Source organism: Pygocentrus nattereri, chromosome 13 (genome assembly GCF_015220715.1).
Source record: "Pygocentrus nattereri isolate fPygNat1 chromosome 13, fPygNat1.pri, whole genome shotgun sequence".
Taxonomy (NCBI): Eukaryota; Metazoa; Chordata; class Actinopteri; order Characiformes; family Serrasalmidae; genus Pygocentrus; species Pygocentrus nattereri.
In genome coordinates, this window is record NC_051223.1 from 10,148,604 (window position 1) to 10,169,067 (window position 20,464).

The 20,464-nt window shown below is 41.1% G+C and overlaps 2 protein-coding genes across 2 annotated transcripts; one reads left to right on the plus strand and one right to left on the minus strand.

Annotated features, from left to right (window-relative positions):
* Positions 1-259: 259 nt before the first annotated feature.
* On the plus strand, positions 260-10,531 carry gdpd3b (glycerophosphodiester phosphodiesterase domain containing 3b). The gene is made up of 10 exons (XM_017695127.2): positions 260-786; positions 1,300-1,342; positions 5,587-5,722; positions 5,825-5,870; positions 7,178-7,296; positions 7,390-7,479; positions 8,767-8,900; positions 9,694-9,753; positions 10,002-10,053; positions 10,290-10,531. Exons 1-10 carry the CDS (start codon positions 645-647, stop codon positions 10,422-10,424), a joined length of 957 nt encoding a protein of 318 aa, XP_017550616.1. The 5' UTR covers positions 260-644; the 3' UTR covers positions 10,425-10,531.
* Positions 10,499-20,132, minus strand: nif3l1 (NIF3 NGG1 interacting factor 3-like 1 (S. cerevisiae)). The gene is made up of 7 exons (XM_017695126.2): positions 20,063-20,132; positions 18,470-19,084; positions 18,215-18,371; positions 16,772-16,895; positions 14,467-14,605; positions 12,058-12,141; positions 10,499-11,054 (listed from the first exon to the last, which is right to left on the minus strand). The coding sequence occupies exons 2-7, from the start codon at positions 19,068-19,070 to the stop codon at positions 10,870-10,872; spliced, it is 1,290 nt and encodes a 429-aa protein (XP_017550615.1). The 5' UTR covers positions 19,071-19,084; positions 20,063-20,132; the 3' UTR covers positions 10,499-10,869.
* Positions 20,133-20,464: the final 332 nt, after the last annotated feature.

Sequence of the window (20,464 nt, forward strand, 5' to 3'; positions counted from 1 at the left end):
ATCTACTGACTAAACAAACTGATGCATTTAAGGTCAAAGGGTGACAGACAGTCCTTTTAAAGAAGTATCAGCAGTTTCTTCATTGTGCAACTCCTCCACGGAAGGAAATGGGAGTAGCTATGTGGTCTCAGTTGAGATAAGCCGTACTTCACCTTGGCACCCAGAGCCTCGCAGGCCAGGCTTTCTTATAAAGAGGATATCATGTTCTGCCATGTTGTGTTCCGGTGGTAAGTCTGGGTTGGTTTGCGGTCCACTGTTCATGTGATTTTCTAAGGAAAGAACACAGAGCAGAGCTGAGAAAAACTGGGATAAGTCATGAGATGTACAGTAGCTCAGAAAAATGGTTCCCACCAGTTAACAGAGCCGGAGCACGACTCGGTTTCAGTTTCCAGTGTTACGTAATGCAGATAGGGAATGTCTGGATATGACTGAATAGCAGTGTGACTTTTTCAGGTTTTTCATCCAGCTGTATGTTTTACGCTGTGTCATACCTGACCACACACACACACACACACACACACAAACACACCCACACACACACAACCATTCACATGCCCCCTCACATGCTTTAGCTACACTATATAAGAAAGGCAGGTCAATAGAGAAGATACGACTACCTGACATCCGAGCTCTGATTCGTCTGAATGGACGCTATGGACGCTGTGCCGTACCTCTTGGCTTTTGGACTTTACATCCTATGTTCTCTTTTTCTACTGCTTTACCCTCAGATTCTCCACAAGAAGAAACAGTTAGCATTTCAATGCAGACACATTTCCCACAGAGGAGGTAAGCATCCACTCTTTCTTTTTTTTTAATAATTGCTTTTTACACTGTAATATGGAACAATTTTCTGTACTGCTTTTATCCACTATCACACTCTCAGGAAAAAGTTACTTAACTAAACACCAGGGCAGTGCCCCTCTAGTCACTGGGGTGAGACCATAAAGGCTACACCTAAGTACCTTTAGTCAGGAAACATAATTATATTATAATCCCCTGCAATTCATTTTCAGGTTGTATTGACTCCACACACCACACCTCGTCTCTAACCTTGTTTTATTGTAGAGTTTTAAAGCATGAGGCTATGAAAAACTACAACAATGGACTTTTTCCTTAAGAAAAACTTCTTTAAGGCACAAAATTTGACCCGAAAACCAAGGTTGTACCTTAGATTTACATTGTTTTTACCTTGTTACCATGTTTTACAAAAAACATGTAGTGTAGTGTAGTCCACCGTTTGGCCACGTATGTTTATTTGCTGTGCTCTGCTCAAGTGTCTGATGATCTTTTGGTCTTCAGGTGCCGGAGAGAAGATAGAAAACACTATTGAGGCTTTTACACAGTGAGTATCTCCATCTCTCCTCATTCAGTTCCATCAAGTTTAGTTACATTCCTGACTGTGAAAGGGTATTACAATACACACGATAATCGTTTTTTATCCTGTGAATACAATAAATTGTGTTTCTAATATATTGGCACCACAAATACTCTCAGAAACAAAGGTACTAGACTGTCACTGGGGCAGTACCCCTCCCACTGGGATGGGGCCTTCAAGGGTACATCTCAGTACCTGTAGTCAGGGAACATAACTGTACATAATCCATTGAAATGATATTCTCTAAATTGTATTAACTCCACACACCCCTTAATCCATTAATAATCTCACTGAGAGCTGTAAGCAGCTTCATTGGAATAGTTTAGTCTGATTGAAGCCATTCGGAATATAATTTCTATCTAGTTGATCCTGTAAATAATCTGTTAAATAGAACAATAATATCTGTGTAAACGCCTGTATCCGATTACATTCCCTATCGGAAAGTTTAACTCCATTCTGCATGTGCGTCGCATCATAGTGAGAGTTTATACAGCGGAGCAGAAACAGGTCTGCAGACGAAGTTTATGCTCTGATCTTTAAAAGACGGGGGTGGGACGGACGTCCATCTTATGTGTCTCAGAGCACGACATCTTCCTCTCTGCCTTCTTTAATAAGGACATGTGAAGGACGTTTTCCTGAGTCTGATGTCATTTTAAAGCAGTTAAAAACAAGCACTGCTCACTGCTGCTCATCTCACTCTGACTGAACCTCACGTGATGCTGGTTATCATTGTAACGTCTGTACTAAGTGGTTCTCCACACATGCGCGTAAGTTTGGATCGGATTACTTGTAGTGAGCATGTAAACAGAGGATTTCCATCAGATTGTTGAATAGAATGAGAATAAACACCTTCGTCTTAATCTGTAATCGGATCAGATTGACAGAAATCTTTGCATGTAAACACAGACTATGATGTAAGAAGCACCTTCTTTAAACCATTAAGAGCTTTATTTAAAAGCAGAACAGGAGTAATGTCTAGTCTACTCTAAATGAATGAATTTCTCAACATCCTGTTGAGTTAAAAATAGACGTACTTTGGCCATATTTCTTAGATAGAAGAAAGCTATTTTAATCACCATGTGTGGTTTAAAACTTACATCAGAGTCTAAAATTACACACAAACTGTTACTTCCCCTTTACTGTGATGACTCAGATTGAAGAGCCGAGTAGGGAGTGCATCTCTTTTGGCTGCAGGACTGACTATTATCTGAGCCACTTAACCTTCTGGGTTGCCGGGGAGAACCAGAGCCTATCCCAGCGCTCATTGAAAGGCAGTCCATCACAGGGCAGATACACAGACATATGCTATACTGCAAAAAGTATTCGGTTATCTGGCTTCACACGCAAATGAACTTGAGTGACATCCCATTCTTAATCCATAGGGTTTAATATGATGTAGGTATAACAACTTCAACTCTTCTGGGAAGGCTTTCCACAAAGGTTAGGAGTGTGTTTATGGGAATTTTATACCATTCTTCCAGAAGTGCATTTGTGAGGTCAAACACTGATGTTGGACGAGAAGGCCTGGCTCGCAGTCTCCACTCTAATTCATCCCAAAGGTGTTCTATTGGGCTGAGGTCAGGACTCTGTGCAGGCCAGTCAAGCTCTTCCACACCAAACTTGCTCATCCATGTCTTTATGGACCTTGCTTTGGAACAGGAAGGGGCCGTCCCTAAACTGTTCCCACAAAGTTGGGAGCATGAAATTGTCCAAAATCTCTTGGTGCTGAAGCATTAAGAGTTCTTTTCACAGCTCTCTATGCTGTTCTTGAGCTAATCTGAAGGCCACATGAAGTTTGGAGGTCTGTAGCGATTGACTCTGCAGAAAGTTGGCGACCTCTGCACACTATGAGCCTCAGCATCCGCTGACCCCACTCTGTCATTTTACATGGCTGACCACTTCGTGGCTGAGTTGCTGTCGTTCCAAATCGCTTCCACTTTGTTATAATCCCACTGAGAGTTGACTGTGGAATATTTAGTAGTGAGGAAATTTCACGACTGGACTTGGAGCTCCTGAGAGCGACCCATTCTTTCACTAATGTTGGTAGAAGCAGTCTGCAGGCCTACGGGCTTGGTTCTGTACACCTGTGGCCATGGAAGTGATTGTAACACCTGAACTCAATGATTAGGATGGGTGACTGAATACTTTTGGGAACATAGTGTATACATTCATACACACCTTGGGCAATTTGGCTTCTGAAATAGAAAGTCAGATTTTCAGATGACTTGCTTGGCAGGGATGGAGTCTCTGCAGTGCTGGATACTGCAGTTGTTGATGAGACATGTTTGAGTCATGCTGTGGAGGCTGAGAAAGCCCTGTAGAAAGTGTTTGATGAAAGCATATTTGACCCAAGGTTCTCCTTAAAAGGTTCAGTGCCCCTAAAAGAGATTAGAATTATCAATAAAATGGAGAAGGAGAAGTGGCTGTACTGTGACTCCAGCCACAAATGCAGACCAAGCAGTCCTCTGAACAATCCGTTCCCAGGTCTGAGAGTGGGAACAGCGAAAGAGATGTGTCGTGAACGTGTCTTGACCACAGTCTGCCAGCAGATAAAGGAGACTGATAAAATTTCCCTTCCGCACTTCTGATTCTCTCGGTGGGATGTCATATGTCCAAACGTACTGTAACCCAGATAGCGAGCATGTATCGGTCCACTGGCTTGATACCGTCAGCATCCTACTGACTGTTCCACCTTCAGACCACCCAGATTACTGTCCTGCATACAAGCTCTAACTTACAGAGCCCCGCTGGTGACATCCTGTAGAAATAAAAATAACGCGTGGCCTCGTACCTTGCTAAGTCATGGCCACGCATTAGGATCTTGTTCCCATGCATTTAATAAGCATTATTTTTATCTCCACAGGACGTCACCAGCAGGGCTCTGTACTAGCTAGTATTTGATCTCAACAAACAGATTTTAAATGCACAGAGACTTTGATTTTAGAAAATAAACTTACAAACAACTGAGAGAACCAAAAAATTACAAGACCTGATATAAAATAATTTATTAAAAAAGTTGTTGCTGATACTGAGCTAAATTAAAATCATTTACTAACTTACAAAGTATGACTAAAGAAAGGAAGGAGGGAAAATTAGGTAAAATTGGACTCTGAGTGGAAAATGAGCGACGATAAGTGGAATTTTGTCTAATACTCTGCTTAACCAGTGCTGGGCCGCCCAGAAAATGCTGAGTAAGTTTACCGTCAGCTTCGCCCTCAGGGGGCCAACAGTGGTCCATTAATCTCTTGCTATCAGGGAACTGTTGTGATAAACAGATGACGACTCAGTAATTCGGGTAATAAAGATTAACAGTGGAATTATTAACACTATTATTACTACAACTGCTACTGTGTGATATACCCCCTTTACTCACCATAGCAGTGCTAGTGCTACTTCAATGGCAATCTAATGTTTTAGAAATGTTCTTCTGTGAAGTCTCTGTTCTAGCGTGGTTCCACGCACTTCCTCACATTAACTGAGTTCTTCCTCGCCTCCTCTTCTGTCTTCAGAGTGGGAAATGAGGAACAGTCACTCTACACTCCAAACAGTCGGACAGGGTTGCCAGATTGATTCTATAGTTTCCAGCCAAAACACAAAAAAGTGTTTAAAACCTGCCAAAATGCATGATAAACATCTAAAAAAAAACACCTGAAGAAGTCAATCAAAGTTTTGATGACTGATTGATTGTGTGGAGAAGTTAGGCCTATTTGGATTTAAGCTGCATTTTTAGGTGATGCAGTTTATTAATTCGATATACTTTTTGAAAACCTACTAAAATAATGACAAACCAGCCCAAATTGAATCCACCAATCAAAGCAATTTTCTCCCATCAAATCCAAACTAAAATACGCTCAATATGGTCAGAAGCTGCCCAATCTGGCAACACTGATCCCGGTTATAGTCGCTAGTCTATTGGGTGAACCAGTTTGCTGCATCGTCACCTTGAGGCAGACCAGCACTGCAGCTCTAGTTAATAATACCAAAGACCTAACAAGGAGCTTAGGTTTATTTAAGGGACCCTCTAGAATTTTAAGGACATTCAGGGGGGTCTGAGAGGTCAATTAGCAGGTCCCAGACCCCCTAGGACCACATGTATTTTACAACCACCACTACTAATACTAACATCAATACTGGCAACCAGTACAGACATGTATGATTTTAAATTAACTAAAAATTAGTCACACTAAAGTCCTCCTCTCTTCCTCCCTCAGTGCATTGGAAGCAGGAACTGACATGCTGGAACTGGACTGTCATCTAACCCAGGATGGCTGTGTGGTCGTGTCCCATGACAAGAACCTTGGGAGACAAACTGGATACAATATTGAAATCTCGTCCCTGAAATTACAGGTGTGCATCATGAGAATTCCGATCTGTCCTAACACAGTTCGCACATCAATAAATCTTAACTGGCCCCAATGATGTTAATGTCCAAATGCATTTCTATGGCAGGAGTTGCCGCCCTATAAAGAAAAGCTGGAGGTCACATTCTATGTCGGTAAGTTTAGACCACTCAGACCTTGCAAACTAATGCAGGGGTCTCAAACCACCAGCAGCATCACATATTTAGAATTTGTACCTAAGTATACTTACAAGTCTTTTATTTCCCTTTTTAGTAGCTGAACATTTACATTACATTACATTTTCATTAGTGACACACACACACTGTGTCTGGTTCCCCAACATAAGATGTATAAACTCAGCTCAGACTCATGATTATGATGTTAAAGAGGAACCATTCATATGCAAACCTGATACTGCATGAAGGGTCACACTGAGCTTTAATTTGGCCACAGCTTTTATTCTAATTTAGGCCATAGTTGGTTAAATCTGCCTCTGTAGATTAGTAATTACTAGTAATGCCAACCAATCAACACAGTAGCAGAGAGTCTCAGTAGCAGTAATGCCAACCAAACAGCGCTCAGTAGCAGTAATGCTGACCAATCAGCGCTCAGTAGCAGTAATGCCAACCAATCGGTTCTAAGTAGCAGTAATGCTAACTAATCAGCTCTCAATAGCAGTAATGCTAACCGATCAGTACTCAGTAGCAGTAATGCCAACCAATCAGCACTCAGTAGCAGTAATTTCAACCAATCAGCTCTCAGTAGAAGTAATGCCAACCAATCAGCACTCAGTAGCAGTAATGCTAACCAATCAGCTCTTAGTAGCAGTAACACCAACCAATCAGCGCTCAGTAGCAGTAATGCCAACCAATCAGCTCTTAGTAGCAGTAACGCCAACCAATCAGCGCTCAGTAGCAGTAATGCCAACCAATCAGCGCTCAGTAGCAGTAATGCCAACCAATCAGCTCTCAGTGGCAGTAATGCTAACTAATCAACTCTCAGTAGCAGTAATGCTAACCAGTCAGCTCTCAGTAGCAGTAATGCCAACCAATCAGCTCTCAGTAGCAGTAATGCCAACCAATCAGCCCTCAGTAGCAGTAATGCCAACCAATCAGCTCTCAGTAGCAGTAATTCCAACCAATCAGCGCTCAGTAGCAGTAATTCCAACCAATCAGCGCTCAGTAGCAGTAATGCTAACCAAATCAGCTCTCAGTAGCAGTAATGCCAACCAATCAGCACTCAGTAGCAGTAATGCTAACCAATCAACTCTCAGTAGCAGTAATGCTAACCAATCAACTCTCAGTAGCAGTAATGCTAACCAATCAGCTCTCAGTAGCAGTAATGCTTGCTTTGCTTGCTTGCTTGCTAATTTTAGTAAGTATTTTAGCTGCTGGTAGTTTGAGAACCCTGAACTAATGGATGGCGATGAGAGCGAGTGAAAATCCCCTATCATCTCCATCAGGGCACTACAGCACAGGCCAGGACCGGAAATTTGCTCCGCTGGAGGACGTCTTCATGAAGTTCCCTCAAATGCCCATCAACATCGAGGTCAAGGAAAACAATGACACGCTCATAGAAAAGGTATTAGCGTGTTATGCCTGCTGATTACCTTATCTTACCACTGTAATCAGCTGGAATTGATGATAACTCTACTTGCTTTGCTACATACGACAGGTCTCCTCTCTAGTGAAGAAGCACAACAGAGAGAGCATCACCGTCTGGGCCACTGAAGACTCCGACATCATGAGAAAGTGCAGGAAACAGGTATGGCAAGATAGCATAAACCTACAAGGTCATCATGTTTACCTCTCGTTCACTGAGGAAATTTTGAAATTTCCTTTTTAAGCAGATCAGTTGTTTTTGCAATCTTTCCTCAAGTCGCAATCTGCACTCACAGACTAGCCTTGAGCTCTCAGTGCCTTTGGGAAACTGGGCCTTATATCCAGGAGCAGGGGTCGGCAACATGTGGCTCCAGAGCTGCATGTAGCTCTTTTACTGCCCTCTTGCAGCTCCACAGCTGAATTAGATTAGTAGGTAATAATAAAATAATCCTCCTTTACAGTAAAATAAAGCTCTGCTGATCGTTCTACACAGTTTAACAGTAAATGGTCTTAAACACTGGAGTTAATGTAGAATTGCTGATTCACCCTTTAACCCTGAAGATCAGCACAGACTGCTGGTCACCATAGCAACACAGATGACAGTCTCGCCCAGCTAGTAGCTAGGAAAAGGCAAAGAGAGAGATTTAAGACAAACATTGATAATTTAGAGACAAATGGACTGATTTGTGTTTATAGTCACTCCAGCTGGTTTCCTGATATGTTTAAACAAATGAGAAACTGACATACACTAAAAATTCATGAAGCTTAAGTCTCACTAGAATTTTCCCATTCCACCTTAAATGGTGCAGCAGTTACATTCAGGCGCCTCAGACACCATTTAAGGTGAAACAGGAAAATTCGAACAAGAAGGTGGCGAATGAGAAGCAACTTTAGCCTCGTAAAAAGTCGAACACTGAGAGACGTTTTACAAGAAACTGTTCTCCACAATATGCATTTCTGAGCATATCATGGATTTCGTCAGTACATTGAGAACACAGACTAACTGCGTTCATTACAAGGTCTGCATAAGTAGGCCTGTTTAATTCGATTTTGTGCAGAGCTGCTTGTGAAACGTCAAATAAAAATCATTGTAGCTGTAAGTTTACTATTATTTTCATAGTTTATGTGCCACTACAGATTCTATGTCCTCTGTTCCAACACATAAAAAACAAAATATCATGATGCATATCGTGTCTAAATTTATTGTCATACAATGTTTTTTGCCATATCGCCCGCCCCTACTGGAGGGTTGATAGCACCTGGATGCTAGATTTGATTAGTCAACCTTTCTGGCCTTGACAAGGCACTTAACCCTTACTGCCGCAGGTGGACCTGCCCAGCTGCCCCCGCCCAGCTGCCCCCTGTCTGGATGTCGTTAGCCAGTTTCTGTTGTAAAATGAAGCAGTGAAATACGCCTTTATGTATAACTGCAGCTTAATCTCTTGCGCAGTGCCCTGCCATGCCCTACAGCTTCACCATGAGACGAGGCCTCCTCCTCTTGGTGCTGTTCTACACCGGCCTTCTGCCCTTCGTGCCTCTGGGAGAGAGTCTGCTACAGTTCTACCTGCCCAGCATAATCAACAGGTCAGTGGCTTCCCTGTCTAAAAACCTTTAGGCTGAAAAGTGTTGAATATATACAACGATCAGGCAGAACATCATGGCCACCTCCTTGTTTCCATGCTCGTTGTCCATTTTATCAGCTCCACTGTATAGGTGCACTTTATAGTTCTACAGTTACAGACTGTAGTCCATCTGTTTCTCTGCATACCTTATTAGCCCCTTTTACCCTGTTCTTCAGTGGTCAGCACCCCCATGGACCCTCACAGAGCACGTACTATTTGGGTGGTGGATCATTCTCAGCTCTGCAGTAACACTGACGTGGTGGTGGTGTGTTAGTGTGTGTTGCGCTGGTATGAGTCGGTCAGACACGAAGTGCCTTCGCCCTCATAGTGCTGGTGGTGGCATGTAATGCGGGGAGTCCTGGAATTGGATCTGACTAAAATTGGGGGGGGATGATACAATGCTGCACCACAGAATATTACATAATATTTAATGCTAGTTTTAGGCTACACTGCCCCTTTAAGCATAATCAAACAGGAGGGGGCTCAGTACACATCCTTGGGGTCCCCATGTTCAGTGTGATGGTGCGGGATGTGTTGTTGCCAGCCCGTACTACCTGTGATCTCCCAGTCAGGAAGTCCAACGGCCAGTTGCGCAGTGAAGTGTTCAGCCCCAGCCTGTCCAGTTTGAATGTCCGTTTGTCCATGTTTATAGATAACAGGGTGTCATAGTGTCAAAGTGTGAAATAAATACATACACTAGCAACTCATTTTGTTTTGCTGTGGTAGGTTAACGTCAATTGTGTGTGCTCTTACAGAACCTATATTCCAGAAGAAACCTTACTGAAGAAAAGATTTGTGATCTTTCTTATGGAAAAGTAAGTACATTCATAAAAATCCGCATCTATTTTGAGGTCAGTTTTTTCGAGTTTAGAGGGTTTTGGTAATAGATCTTTATGACAATTGACACTTTCTTAAATAAACGTTAATTTAGGCTTATGTTAACTGACATGAATACTGTAACATTACACTTTAGTTAAGGCCCTTTATGTTGTTACACAATACTTGTGTTACCTATGTAGTTACTATGTAGGTGGCCTTAAGTGTTCTCGATTCTTTGTTCTAGACTGACCATGAGAAAGTCTCTATTTAACCACTTGGTGAAGCGTGGAATGCAGGTATGTTTTCCGCACCGCTTTCCTCTGTAATCTGGATTATGTCTGTGCAACATAAAAAACATACAGACACTGACACATTTCAGCCACAGCTCTGTAATCCAATCGCGAAGAAAATCCGATCAGGATTTATTTCGCCTCTGCCGCTTTAGTCTTTTCGATTCTACAATGCCTCTTTTATCCCTGTTTTGTCAGAAAGGCTTATCCTTTTCTTTCTCTCTTGCTCTTTTCTTTCTCAGGTACAGCTGTTTGTGTGTAACGAGGAGAAAGACATGGAAGCCGCCTTTTCAGTCGGCGCCACAGGAGTGATGAGCGACTACCCCACCGTCCTGTCAGAGTACCTTCGAAAGCATCCCATCCCTCCCACAAAATAACACTCTCCTCTATACTCCATACCATCCATGTTAAACTATTTCTAATTTTTTTAAGAAAAAGATCTTTCATATAGTTTCATAATTGACAACAAGTCAACTGCATAGCAATTTTATTAGTTTTGAATGAGTTTCTGTGCGTAAAGGTGGCATATGTTGGATCATTGTACTGTTTAAAAGTTTGGAATCACTTTTTTATAATATAAAACTAGTGTGCTTGTACATGATGCCGATCAAATCTCACAACACAGTGTATTAATATTTTTTATCCCTTACTAACTTATTGCTCCCAAAATGTTTGAAATACAAATCCATTTTTGACTCCTTTTAAATATGTATATCTTGTTATTATAGTATATTAAATGATCCAAAATTTTTAAACAGACAATAACAACAGAGGACCCTCACTGAGAAAGGTCGGGATAATGTGCCCTGAGGGTCAGTGAGGTCACACCACCTCCAGGGGGTCTCTGTCTCTTTTTGAGATCGCTATGGTAACAGAGTCCGGTAGACGGGAAGCCAGCCGCTCCTTAAACACACTCAGAAACCCCCTCTCGCTGTTGCTATGGTCACTCAGGACCACACTCGTTCCCTTGGCAACTGCGTCCAGGACCTCATGATGGGACATCTCACCTGAGTGGGCAACCAGACCAGCGTTTAAAAAACTGACACATTTAAATTATGTGATGTAAATTATTATTATTTTTTTTTTTTACCTTTTGTAGTTTTCATTCTAAACAACATCAATAAATGTCTAAGAAACTCATCTGAGCCAAAAGTTTGCTTTAATTTAAAATTACTTGTCAGCTAACTAAGTACTTAGCATTGGTTAGCATAAAGCTCAACTTCATGTTCATCAAAGTGTCGTCTCTGGAACAGCTTTCACATGCATTGTGAAAGGGTTCTTCTGACTGATGTATAGTGCCCCAGATGATTCTATAAAGTGCCATAGATGGTTCTAGGGCTAAACAAAACATGGGGAGGACCGGCATCTTCATAGGGTGGGACTAAAGTGTCGTCCCTGGAACAGCTTTCACATGGATTGTGAAAGGGTTCTTCTGACTGATGTATAGTGCCCCAGATGATTCTATAAAGTGCCATAGATGGTTCTAGGGCTAAACAAAACATGGGGAGGACCGGCATCTTCATAGGGTGGGACTAAAGTGTCGTCCCTGGAACAGCTTTCACATGCATTGTGAAAGGGTTCTTCTGACTGATGTATAGTGCCACAGATGGTTCTATAAAGTGCCATAGATGGTTCTATAAACCATCTTCTAATGTAACTAGCTTAACATCATAACAATAACAGAACCCTTTCTGGTGCTATGTAGAAGCCTTATCAAAAATGTTCTATAATGAAGAACCAATCTCCAGCACATTCTCCCTCAATTTGAAGAACCTGTTTACAATGAAAATAACCCTTTAAACATGCAAAGGGTTCTTTAAGCGTTCATGGATCTATACAGAACTGACGACCCATAATTTTTAAGTGTGTAGTATTTAAACACTGTTAGGTGTTTCAAAATGTACTGTTGAAGCGTCACTCCCCTACACTGAAGTTATAAGGAGCTTTGAAGGGACGAATTGAGGTTTCTGGAAAAGCATTTGGTGTTTGGTGTGTGTTTTATAAGGTTACCTGTAACGTAGAGATCCGCTTTCACTCCCTGCAGGACGGAAGCTCCTGAACCAGCACAGACGGCCGCAGTCTTCACAACAGCGTCTTCAGAAACAGACAGTCGTCCATAAGTAGGGATCCAAAATAAAGAGAAGCTGGTATTATTGCACTTATACTGCTATACATTATGATTGAGATAAATTAAAAATGCATTGCAAAAGCAGTGTGTTTAAAGAAACGTTCAAGTGTTCAGGATAGGGCTGGGCGATAAAACGATAACAATAAGTATTGTGATAGTATCTCCTGCTGTTGCCAGGAGAAGGTGGACTTCCGTGTTTTTCAACATGATTAAAGCCTGGGGGGATGGCGGGGGTGGTCAACTTTAGCAACGGCTAAAACGTGTAGTTATACACTCCCTGTTTGAGTGAAGCGACCGGCAATCTGTTCTCCCGTGAGTGACAAGATCAGTGGCGTAACTGTACTGTCCTGCAGTGACCTCGCCTCTTTCTGTACATCCTAACAAGCTTTAGCAGCGTTACGTGATCACGTCTGCAGCGCTGTGTTACAGCACCAACTCGTCATATTTTAGTCTTAGTGCATTCCCGAGCAACGGAAGTGAAAGAATGAAGCGAAAGGAAACTGAGGAAGCTGTGAGGCATTGGAGAGTGGGAGAACACTATCTTTTCTTGTTACTCGCACAACAAGGCGAACTGATGTTACTGCAGATCAAACAGGACACAAAAGCACCGCTTTCAGTTTAAACGTACCTAAAAGAAGGACTCAGTTTGTCTGGTGTTGATATATTGTGGTTCACCTTTCAAAAACTACGATAAAATAGAGAAATCTAGTTGTCTGCTGGTGTCTGAATACTGTGATATGCTCTGACATGGATGTGGTAGGACTGACGGCAGTAAAGCAGTGTGATCCATCACCTACTGAGCCAGGTTTGCTGTTCGTTGACGTTGACAAACTAAACAGTTTAGCACTGTTGTTGGCCACTTGTTTAGCGTTTGTAACAGGTTAGCCGAGCGCTCGTCACCAGACAGCTGAAATAGTCAAAATTTAAGGAAAAAAAAGATTATTACAAAAACTGCGGCTGTGTTTTTCCAGCTGGTAAATACAGTGAAACACTTTCTCCCACTGTCCCAGGACAGATCTATGAAATGTTCCACTGTTTGGTGAGTGTTTGTTGTGTTCCGACCATAAAGGATAGTTTAAAACAGCAACTGACCACCCAGGAGCAAAAATCAGCCTTCAAACTTGAAAGAAATTATTTAACATGTATCGCGATAGGTATCGATATCGAACTATGTGAATTTTGTTTATCATGATAACACTGTTGGCCACGTCGCCCAGCTCAGGACTGACCTTCATTATTTTGATCAAAATAATTTCCTTTTGTTGGGTAACAGAAACACCCTGACTGATCAAACAACCCACAGAAAGTAGTCTAGAATTGTGATTGGTCAGGATGCTCACAGCATTGTGATAGGTTAAAGGGCTCATTTGCATACTGCAGCCTTCTGTGATGTCAGGTTTAATAAAGGCCAATATCGTGAGAGTGACTGACAGACAATATATTACATCAATCAAGTCCAGAATTTTACAAAGCAATCAGAAGTATAAAATACAGTAATTTATTCCACCTTCTTTTAATTTAATCTTCCTTCTTGTCATTTCCATATCTTAAAGGTTCTACACACAACATTTTAGACATTAATGTAGCAGCAAACAGCTTACATTTTCTATGTAAATAGATAGTGGAGTAACAGTGTCCTGAGCACAGAATGAAGTCACGCCCCTCTGCGTGTTTAATCTGAGCTTCTGTTTTTTGTTTTCAAAGCCGGCCTAACCGTGCGTGCACGTTAATCCCGCCCTATGAAGACGCTGGTCCTCCCCATGTTTTGTTTTGCCCTCCCCAGGAGACAAAGACAGTGACTACCCACACAGCACTTTGCATGCAAGACGGTAGAGGGCAGTGTTTGAAAGAGACCTTCCAAACAGTCCCCCGAAGAATAGTCCTCTAAGTTGACGAGGCTGAAGTTAGCTTCCTATTTGCATTTTCCCATTCCACCTTAAATTGTGCAGGTGTTCTATCCTGCACCGGAGACGCCTGAATGTAATTGCTGCACAATTTAATGGAATGGGAAAATCTGAACAAGTTGATGAATGAGGAGTTGACTACAGCTTCATAGAGGTTGAGGAGGTTGCTCAATTTCTGCTTGACAGGAGGGAAACAATTAATAACCCAGTGGTGTTCGCTTTGGCAATGCGCATCCAAGGATTTAGGGGCAGAGCTTCTGAAGGAGCACTAAAGGGAGGGGTGTATTTGTGTTGCTTTTGTGTTCAAATATCAACAATCATTCTCCAGAATTGTAGTGTACCTTTATTTCCTCTCATAAGCTTCTTAAACAACCCCACCCCACTTACCTAAAGATCTCTGCTCTCCCAGGGCCAGTCTAAGGTGAGGCAGGCCAAGGTGCGTCTTCATTCTCTGGACTGCCACAGCCACGGACACAGGCTCGTCCAGAACAATATGTCGCCCTTGACCACAGCCCAGCATGGGGGGCTACAGATATAAACAAAATGAAAATACAGTAAGTCTCACTGAGACAAAGCTTTCCATTACATTGTACATGTTGCAATAAATATAAAGACAATAAATATTAACTGAAATATCAGCATTAGAAAAACAGAAATAATGAATAATGAATTAACTGTTCAGATTTCATTCGATTTTTATAATGAACATATCATATCTGCTTGTCGATACAGTTCTACTTCTCATTAGTAATGTATTTAATGAACTGTTAAGCTAAATGTGATGACCTTGATGCTAAATAAAACCAAAATTTTATTTTCTTTATGTTAGAATTAATATGTGAAGCTCACTAGAAAACTACACTGTTAAATTTGGGGACCAGATTAAATGTTTTAATATAAAGGAGCATGGCTTCTTTATCATATTGACAAAACTGAACATATTACATTGAAATAAGTTTAGATTTTGCCATTATCCCCTCTAAAAAATGAAAAACTGAACGAGCAAGAGCCCCACCTCAGTTAAAAAACCAAAGCCAAAGTTAAGCCAAACCTGCTCTTCATACCAAGAAAGACACTTTAAATCATATAAATCTGTATCTGAAAGTTAAATCCAAAATATTTGTAGTATTATTAAGTATTAATATTTACAGTATACAGTTTCATTACTTTACTATTAAAAGGGGACTCCAGCCTGTAGCTGAGTTCAATATGTTATTTGTGGGGTAATGTGTTATTCTGTACTGTAGCCTCATACGTTTGACAGAATTCATCATTTTATACCTCTTTCAAGTTTTCATTTAGTGGTGTTCTCTCACTACAATACCCAGCATGCATTACACAAAAATCAGTAATCTCTGGGCTGTCAACTAATTCTGTCTACTAGCTAGGCTGTGTTTATTAACCTATTGCTCCGTGGCTTGGCTAGCAGGCAGGATTAGTTGATAAAATCGTAGAGAAAACAGAGATTCTATCTTTATTGAGCAGTAAATGGAATCCAGAGTCACCAAAGCAGTTGTAGCTTTTCAAAAGTTCCTCCCAACTTGATGCCAGAAGCGGATTTTCCTTGTGTTTAAACCAGGAAATTTGTGTCGTTATTAGACAGTAGGCATGTTTACAACTGATGTAATAACGGTTAACTTTTTTATTTCGGTCAAAATTTCCCTTCTAACTGCAACTTAGCTGTGGACTACCACATTATTTGTAAGTCGCTTTGGATAAAAGCGTCTGCTAAATGTAATGTAATGTAATGTAATGTAATGGACTACGGCCCAGTCCCATTTCACCCCTCGTCCCTACCACTGAGCCCTTAGTCTTCTGCTTTGCATGTTCACATCTATGGGTGGGGTGTCCCAATTCTTGTTCAGATGGACAGATGGAGAGGTGGGGAAGTGTTGGGGCTACATGACCTTCCAAATAGAGAGTTATGAGAAAAATAGAAAAACCAGCGAGACGGAGCACAAGAGACCAAAGAAACCCACAAATGTGAGAATTTTCTCTGTAAAAAAATTACGATAACCACTGTTTTATCTTAGTTTTATGTGGTTTCAGTGTATTTTGGTCAATTTATTCATAACAAGCATTAAAAATCATTAATAGTATGCTAATGTTTCAGTAGCTAGCTAGTTAACTTTCCCATTCCACCTTTTCCCATTCCACCTTAATCCAGCAGTTCTGATGCCTGAAGCACTAAAATGTAACTGCTGCACCATTTAAGGTGGAACGGGAAAATTCTAACAAGAATCTGGCGAATGTCTGACTTCAGCTTCGTATCACTGAAGAATTAGGGGTGGGTGATAATAAATAATTGCCCCCCTCTTTGAAGGCGTATGATCCCTAAATGTAACTAAAGCCCAGCAGTGAAGAGTTGAACTTTACCCTCCTCTGCTGTCACTGCAGACGGGCAGGGTCGTCTACAGAGCAGCACTAGTAGTTGTTAATGAAGTGATGCTCTTTTTATTTGAGGGTCCCATTTCTTAGAGGAAGATTTTGACCACTACCCTTGTAACTCTATTCTAAGGGGTTAGGGTGATGCTCGAAAACAAGGGGTAGGGGTAAAAAGAAGAAATGGAATTGGGCCTAAATGTTTGTGGGTAATTGTAAACATTTCCCAGTCCCCAAACCTCTGACAGGTAGCATATGACAGAATAACTATAGAATATTAGGTATGAATTCACAGCTTTACTGTGTTTACCTGTTGAACCTGCGTGATGCTGAGGGACTGGCTGGCTGTGGTGTTCCCTAACACGGTCTGAACAACAGGGGTCAGTGCTGAGCTAGGACAGGTCAGGATCACTTGCTGTCCCCCTTCCTCATTTCTAATAACAAGCGAATGAAGAGATGAATGAATGTGGAAAATCTTATCCTTGTCCAAAAAGCAAGCAGCATTAGAAGTGTGTCTGACCTGCTGTATAATGGTCAGCTCAAACAGGCACATTCTGCATGAACCTTTAACTGATTCATAATAAACTGCTTTAAAGTAAGCATTTAATATAATCTATTCTGTTTACTTTATATCATAATTTGTATAAATATTGTGTGATTCCAAACCATACACATACATTTTCTTGTATATCATTTCCCATTATTTTTGTGGTTTTATGTACCAAAAACATTTTTATGTGACAATTTTCCAACCTCTCTTTATGGATTAAACATTAAACAGCTGGTTTTGTCTCTATGTCTAAGGGGAATTCCACCAATTTTTTACATTTTCTGTACTCTAAAATGTAAGCAACGCCAGAGCGGTTTGGTGTGAAATGGTTCAGACACCTTTACAGTGGTGGTGATGGGAACCAGGGGTCACCATGACTACAAAACAAATATAGACATTTACAATCCACAAACCACCAGAGAACCTACACATGTCTTCTGAGTTTATATGCAAAATTTCTGATGGTAAAACAGTGGCAAGTTACTTTAGGGACTATTTTGCCTCACGACATCCTGCATGTACCTCTCCGCCAAGAAATTTTCGTTTATTTTAAAAAAACTAAAAGGGCCAAAATTTTCACAAAACTACTGTAGAACAATCTCTGAGGCATCAGGCAGTGAATTCATAAACATTTCATGTAGGAACTTTCTGTGAGGGGCATTTTAGAGGTGGGAGTCTGGTTCCTATCACCACCACTATGAACGATTCTGACTCAAGTTTCTCTAGAACGGAGCATTTCACACCAAACTACTCTGAACAACTCTGTTTACATCTCAACCCTTTAATTATGCAGGAATTTTTAAAAATCAGTAGATTTTCCCTTTAAAACTAATATGTGTAAATGAGTTCTGTTCTTATTGGGTGCCCAGTATTGTGCCTTATTCAAAAAGCATTCTGAGCTGAATCAATCTTCATATGGCAAAGCTAAACTGCTGAATAGGTATATAAGTGAATGCAATAGTTTTGTGACATCACAAAAACAAAGAATAAAAAATGGACTGTTTTTGGAGCCTAATTTCCATATACGGTCTGGGGAGGAAATGGTATGTTTTGAAACACGTTTAAAGTTTACATACTACATCAAACGCTTAGTTCATAAAATTAAATTACTACCATTATTGAAATGACTGTGTTCCACATAATATGGGCCCTTTAAAGACACTAGTCACACAGAGTTTAGTGCATATGTGAGTAACCGCATACCTAAGCACAGTGTACTGAAATGCTTCACTGTTTTCTGTTTCCTTTAGTAGCTTCAAGATATTGTTGAGCTCCTCTTGACCCCTGGCAGTGAACTCCAATCTATTCTTTTGGGGGGCGCTACAGAGAGCTTGGCTTAACACCGACACCCGCCCACCACCTAAAGACAGAACGGAGAGACACTGAATGAAAGAAGATGAAGAAAATGAAAATAAAAGTATGTGATTATTTGTGGCAGTTTTAATAATAATAACCAACCTAATCCTCCAATCAGCCAATCGTTCAGGCCACCGTTGGCACTGTCCCATGATGTATGTGGGGAGAAAACCGCTATCCCACCTTCTATGGCTCGGACAGCCAGTCGCTGCTTCCAGTCCTTCTGAACCAGCCGCTTGAACGGCCGAAACAGAGGTGGGTGGTATGAAATGATGAGGTCACACTGCATCGCTTCGGCCTCGTCCATAACAGCGGATGTGAGGTCGTTAGTGAGCAGGATTGCTTTGACTGGATGTGGTTTGCTGGGTTCCACCAACAGACCGACATTATCCCATGATTCGGCCAACGAGAGTGGCGCGAGCTGCTCGAGAACTTCCAGAACTGCCTTTAACTCCATGGAAACAGCAGCCTGAGAAAGCCAGCGAGATGCCTTCTGAGAGCGATGAGGAGAGGAAAGGAGGGAGGAGAGGTGAGAAAGAAAAAGAACAGGGCGGTTGCCAAATGTATTAGAAGCAGAATGATGCAAAGAGGAACAAGGACAGGAAGGTCTTTTGAAGGTAGCGCTACAGCTGAGGTTCAGTGGAGACAGACGGCAGCTCAGTCTGAGGAGGCTTCCAGACACGATCCTACACTCAGAAAACATGGATGAAGTGCGACCTGTAAAAGAATAAGAAGTGCTAAATTCAAGGAAAACATTTCATGTCCATCAAAAGTCCATTACGTTCATTAAAATTATGTATCTAGTGTGAAATGCTTGGTTATGAACACAACGCCTGAGATGCTATAGTTTCACGACAGTTCTGTAAAAGAGCTTTGGTCTACAATGTATTCGGATTATGGCCAAGGGACATGTGAAGGATGCTGTGAGACAAAATAGTCAAAATAATATTATTTTTTCACATTTACAGCAATTTCCCCATCATCATCATCATTCCATATAAACACTCAGAAGACCCGTGTAGGTTCTCTGGTGGTTCTGTATGGTAAATAAAATATCCATATTTGTGTTGTAGTCCCCTGGTTCCTATCACCACCACTGTAAAGACATCTGAACCATTTCACACCAAACCCACTCAGAATCACTCTGTTTACATCCCAACCACTGAATTGTGCAGAAAATCAGAAAATTAGGTGGAGTTTTCCTTTGAAGTCAGAATGAATGCAGCCTAGACACCCGTAAAACTGAGTGGGCACGTTACACCGCGTAATAAATCCAGGGTTATCAATTACATTCACTTTCTACAACAAACTGGGATGTAATTTGAGCCTTATAGTCAAACAGAAGGCCTTAGTTAGCTTTTGGTAGCGTTCATTAGCTTTCTTTAGCTTGCTTTCGTCACGGCAGTGCGTGCTAGCTAGCTATCTTAATTCAGTTTCCGTTCCACCTTAAATGGTACAGTGTATATACATTGCGGCTCCTGCAGTTCCCTATTCAACAAGCTGCACCGCTTAAGGTGGAACGGATCATTTGAATAAGAAGCTGACGAGCTCAACTCAAAACGAGTTCGCAGCGCGGAGAAACTGAGCGACCCTCATTATTAGCGAGTTTAAAATATGGAAATCTGACTTATGGGACTAAAATAAAGTCAAACTCTCGGTCCAAAACCCATAAAACACAACAGAAAGTAAACTCACTGTCCACTACTGCAGCTCCATGGCTGGGCGCTGTGGGTGGGGTCTCAGAAGCACGTGAGATGTGATTGGGCAAACGTCATTGCATGGGCGTAATTTGCTTCAGATCACTCGAAAGACTTTTAAAAATTAAAAAAAGGAAATAAAAATTGCGTCGAGTGTGGACAGTTGCTTAACTGTTTTATAGCAAGTTTAAACATAAAAAAAAGAAATACTAATTTTTAACAAATAAATAAAATATTTATTTTTAAAATAAACAATATATTTTTTTTTTTAATTAAAAAAGAATCACAGGAAATCTGAGGCAGAGACAGTTATTCTCTTATTTTAGCTTTATCGACATTAGAGAAAAATGTCGGTAAACCATAAAAGCGCTTTCACTGTTAAAATTGGTGAAACACATTA

Coding starts and splice junctions, on each gene's coding strand:
- nif3l1 (XM_017695126.2), bottom strand. CDS start 19,070: ATGTTTTCTGAGTGTAGGATCGTGTCTGGAAGCCTCCTCAGACTGAGC. Junction 12,142..14,466: donor GGGAGAGCAGAGATCTTTAG/GTAAGTGGGGTG, acceptor CTGTTTCTGAAG/ACGCTGTTGTGAAGACTGCG. Junction 11,055..12,057: donor AGCGGATCTCTACGTTACAG/GTAACCTTATAA, acceptor TTGCCCACTCAG/GTGAGATGTCCCATCATGAG.
- gdpd3b (XM_017695127.2), top strand. CDS start 645: ATGGACGCTATGGACGCTGTGCCGTACCTCTTGGCTTTTGGACTTTAC. Junction 787..1,299: donor ACACATTTCCCACAGAGGAG/GTAAGCATCCAC, acceptor TTTGGTCTTCAG/GTGCCGGAGAGAAGATAGAA. Junction 9,754..10,001: donor GTGATCTTTCTTATGGAAAA/GTAAGTACATTC, acceptor TCTTTGTTCTAG/ACTGACCATGAGAAAGTCTC.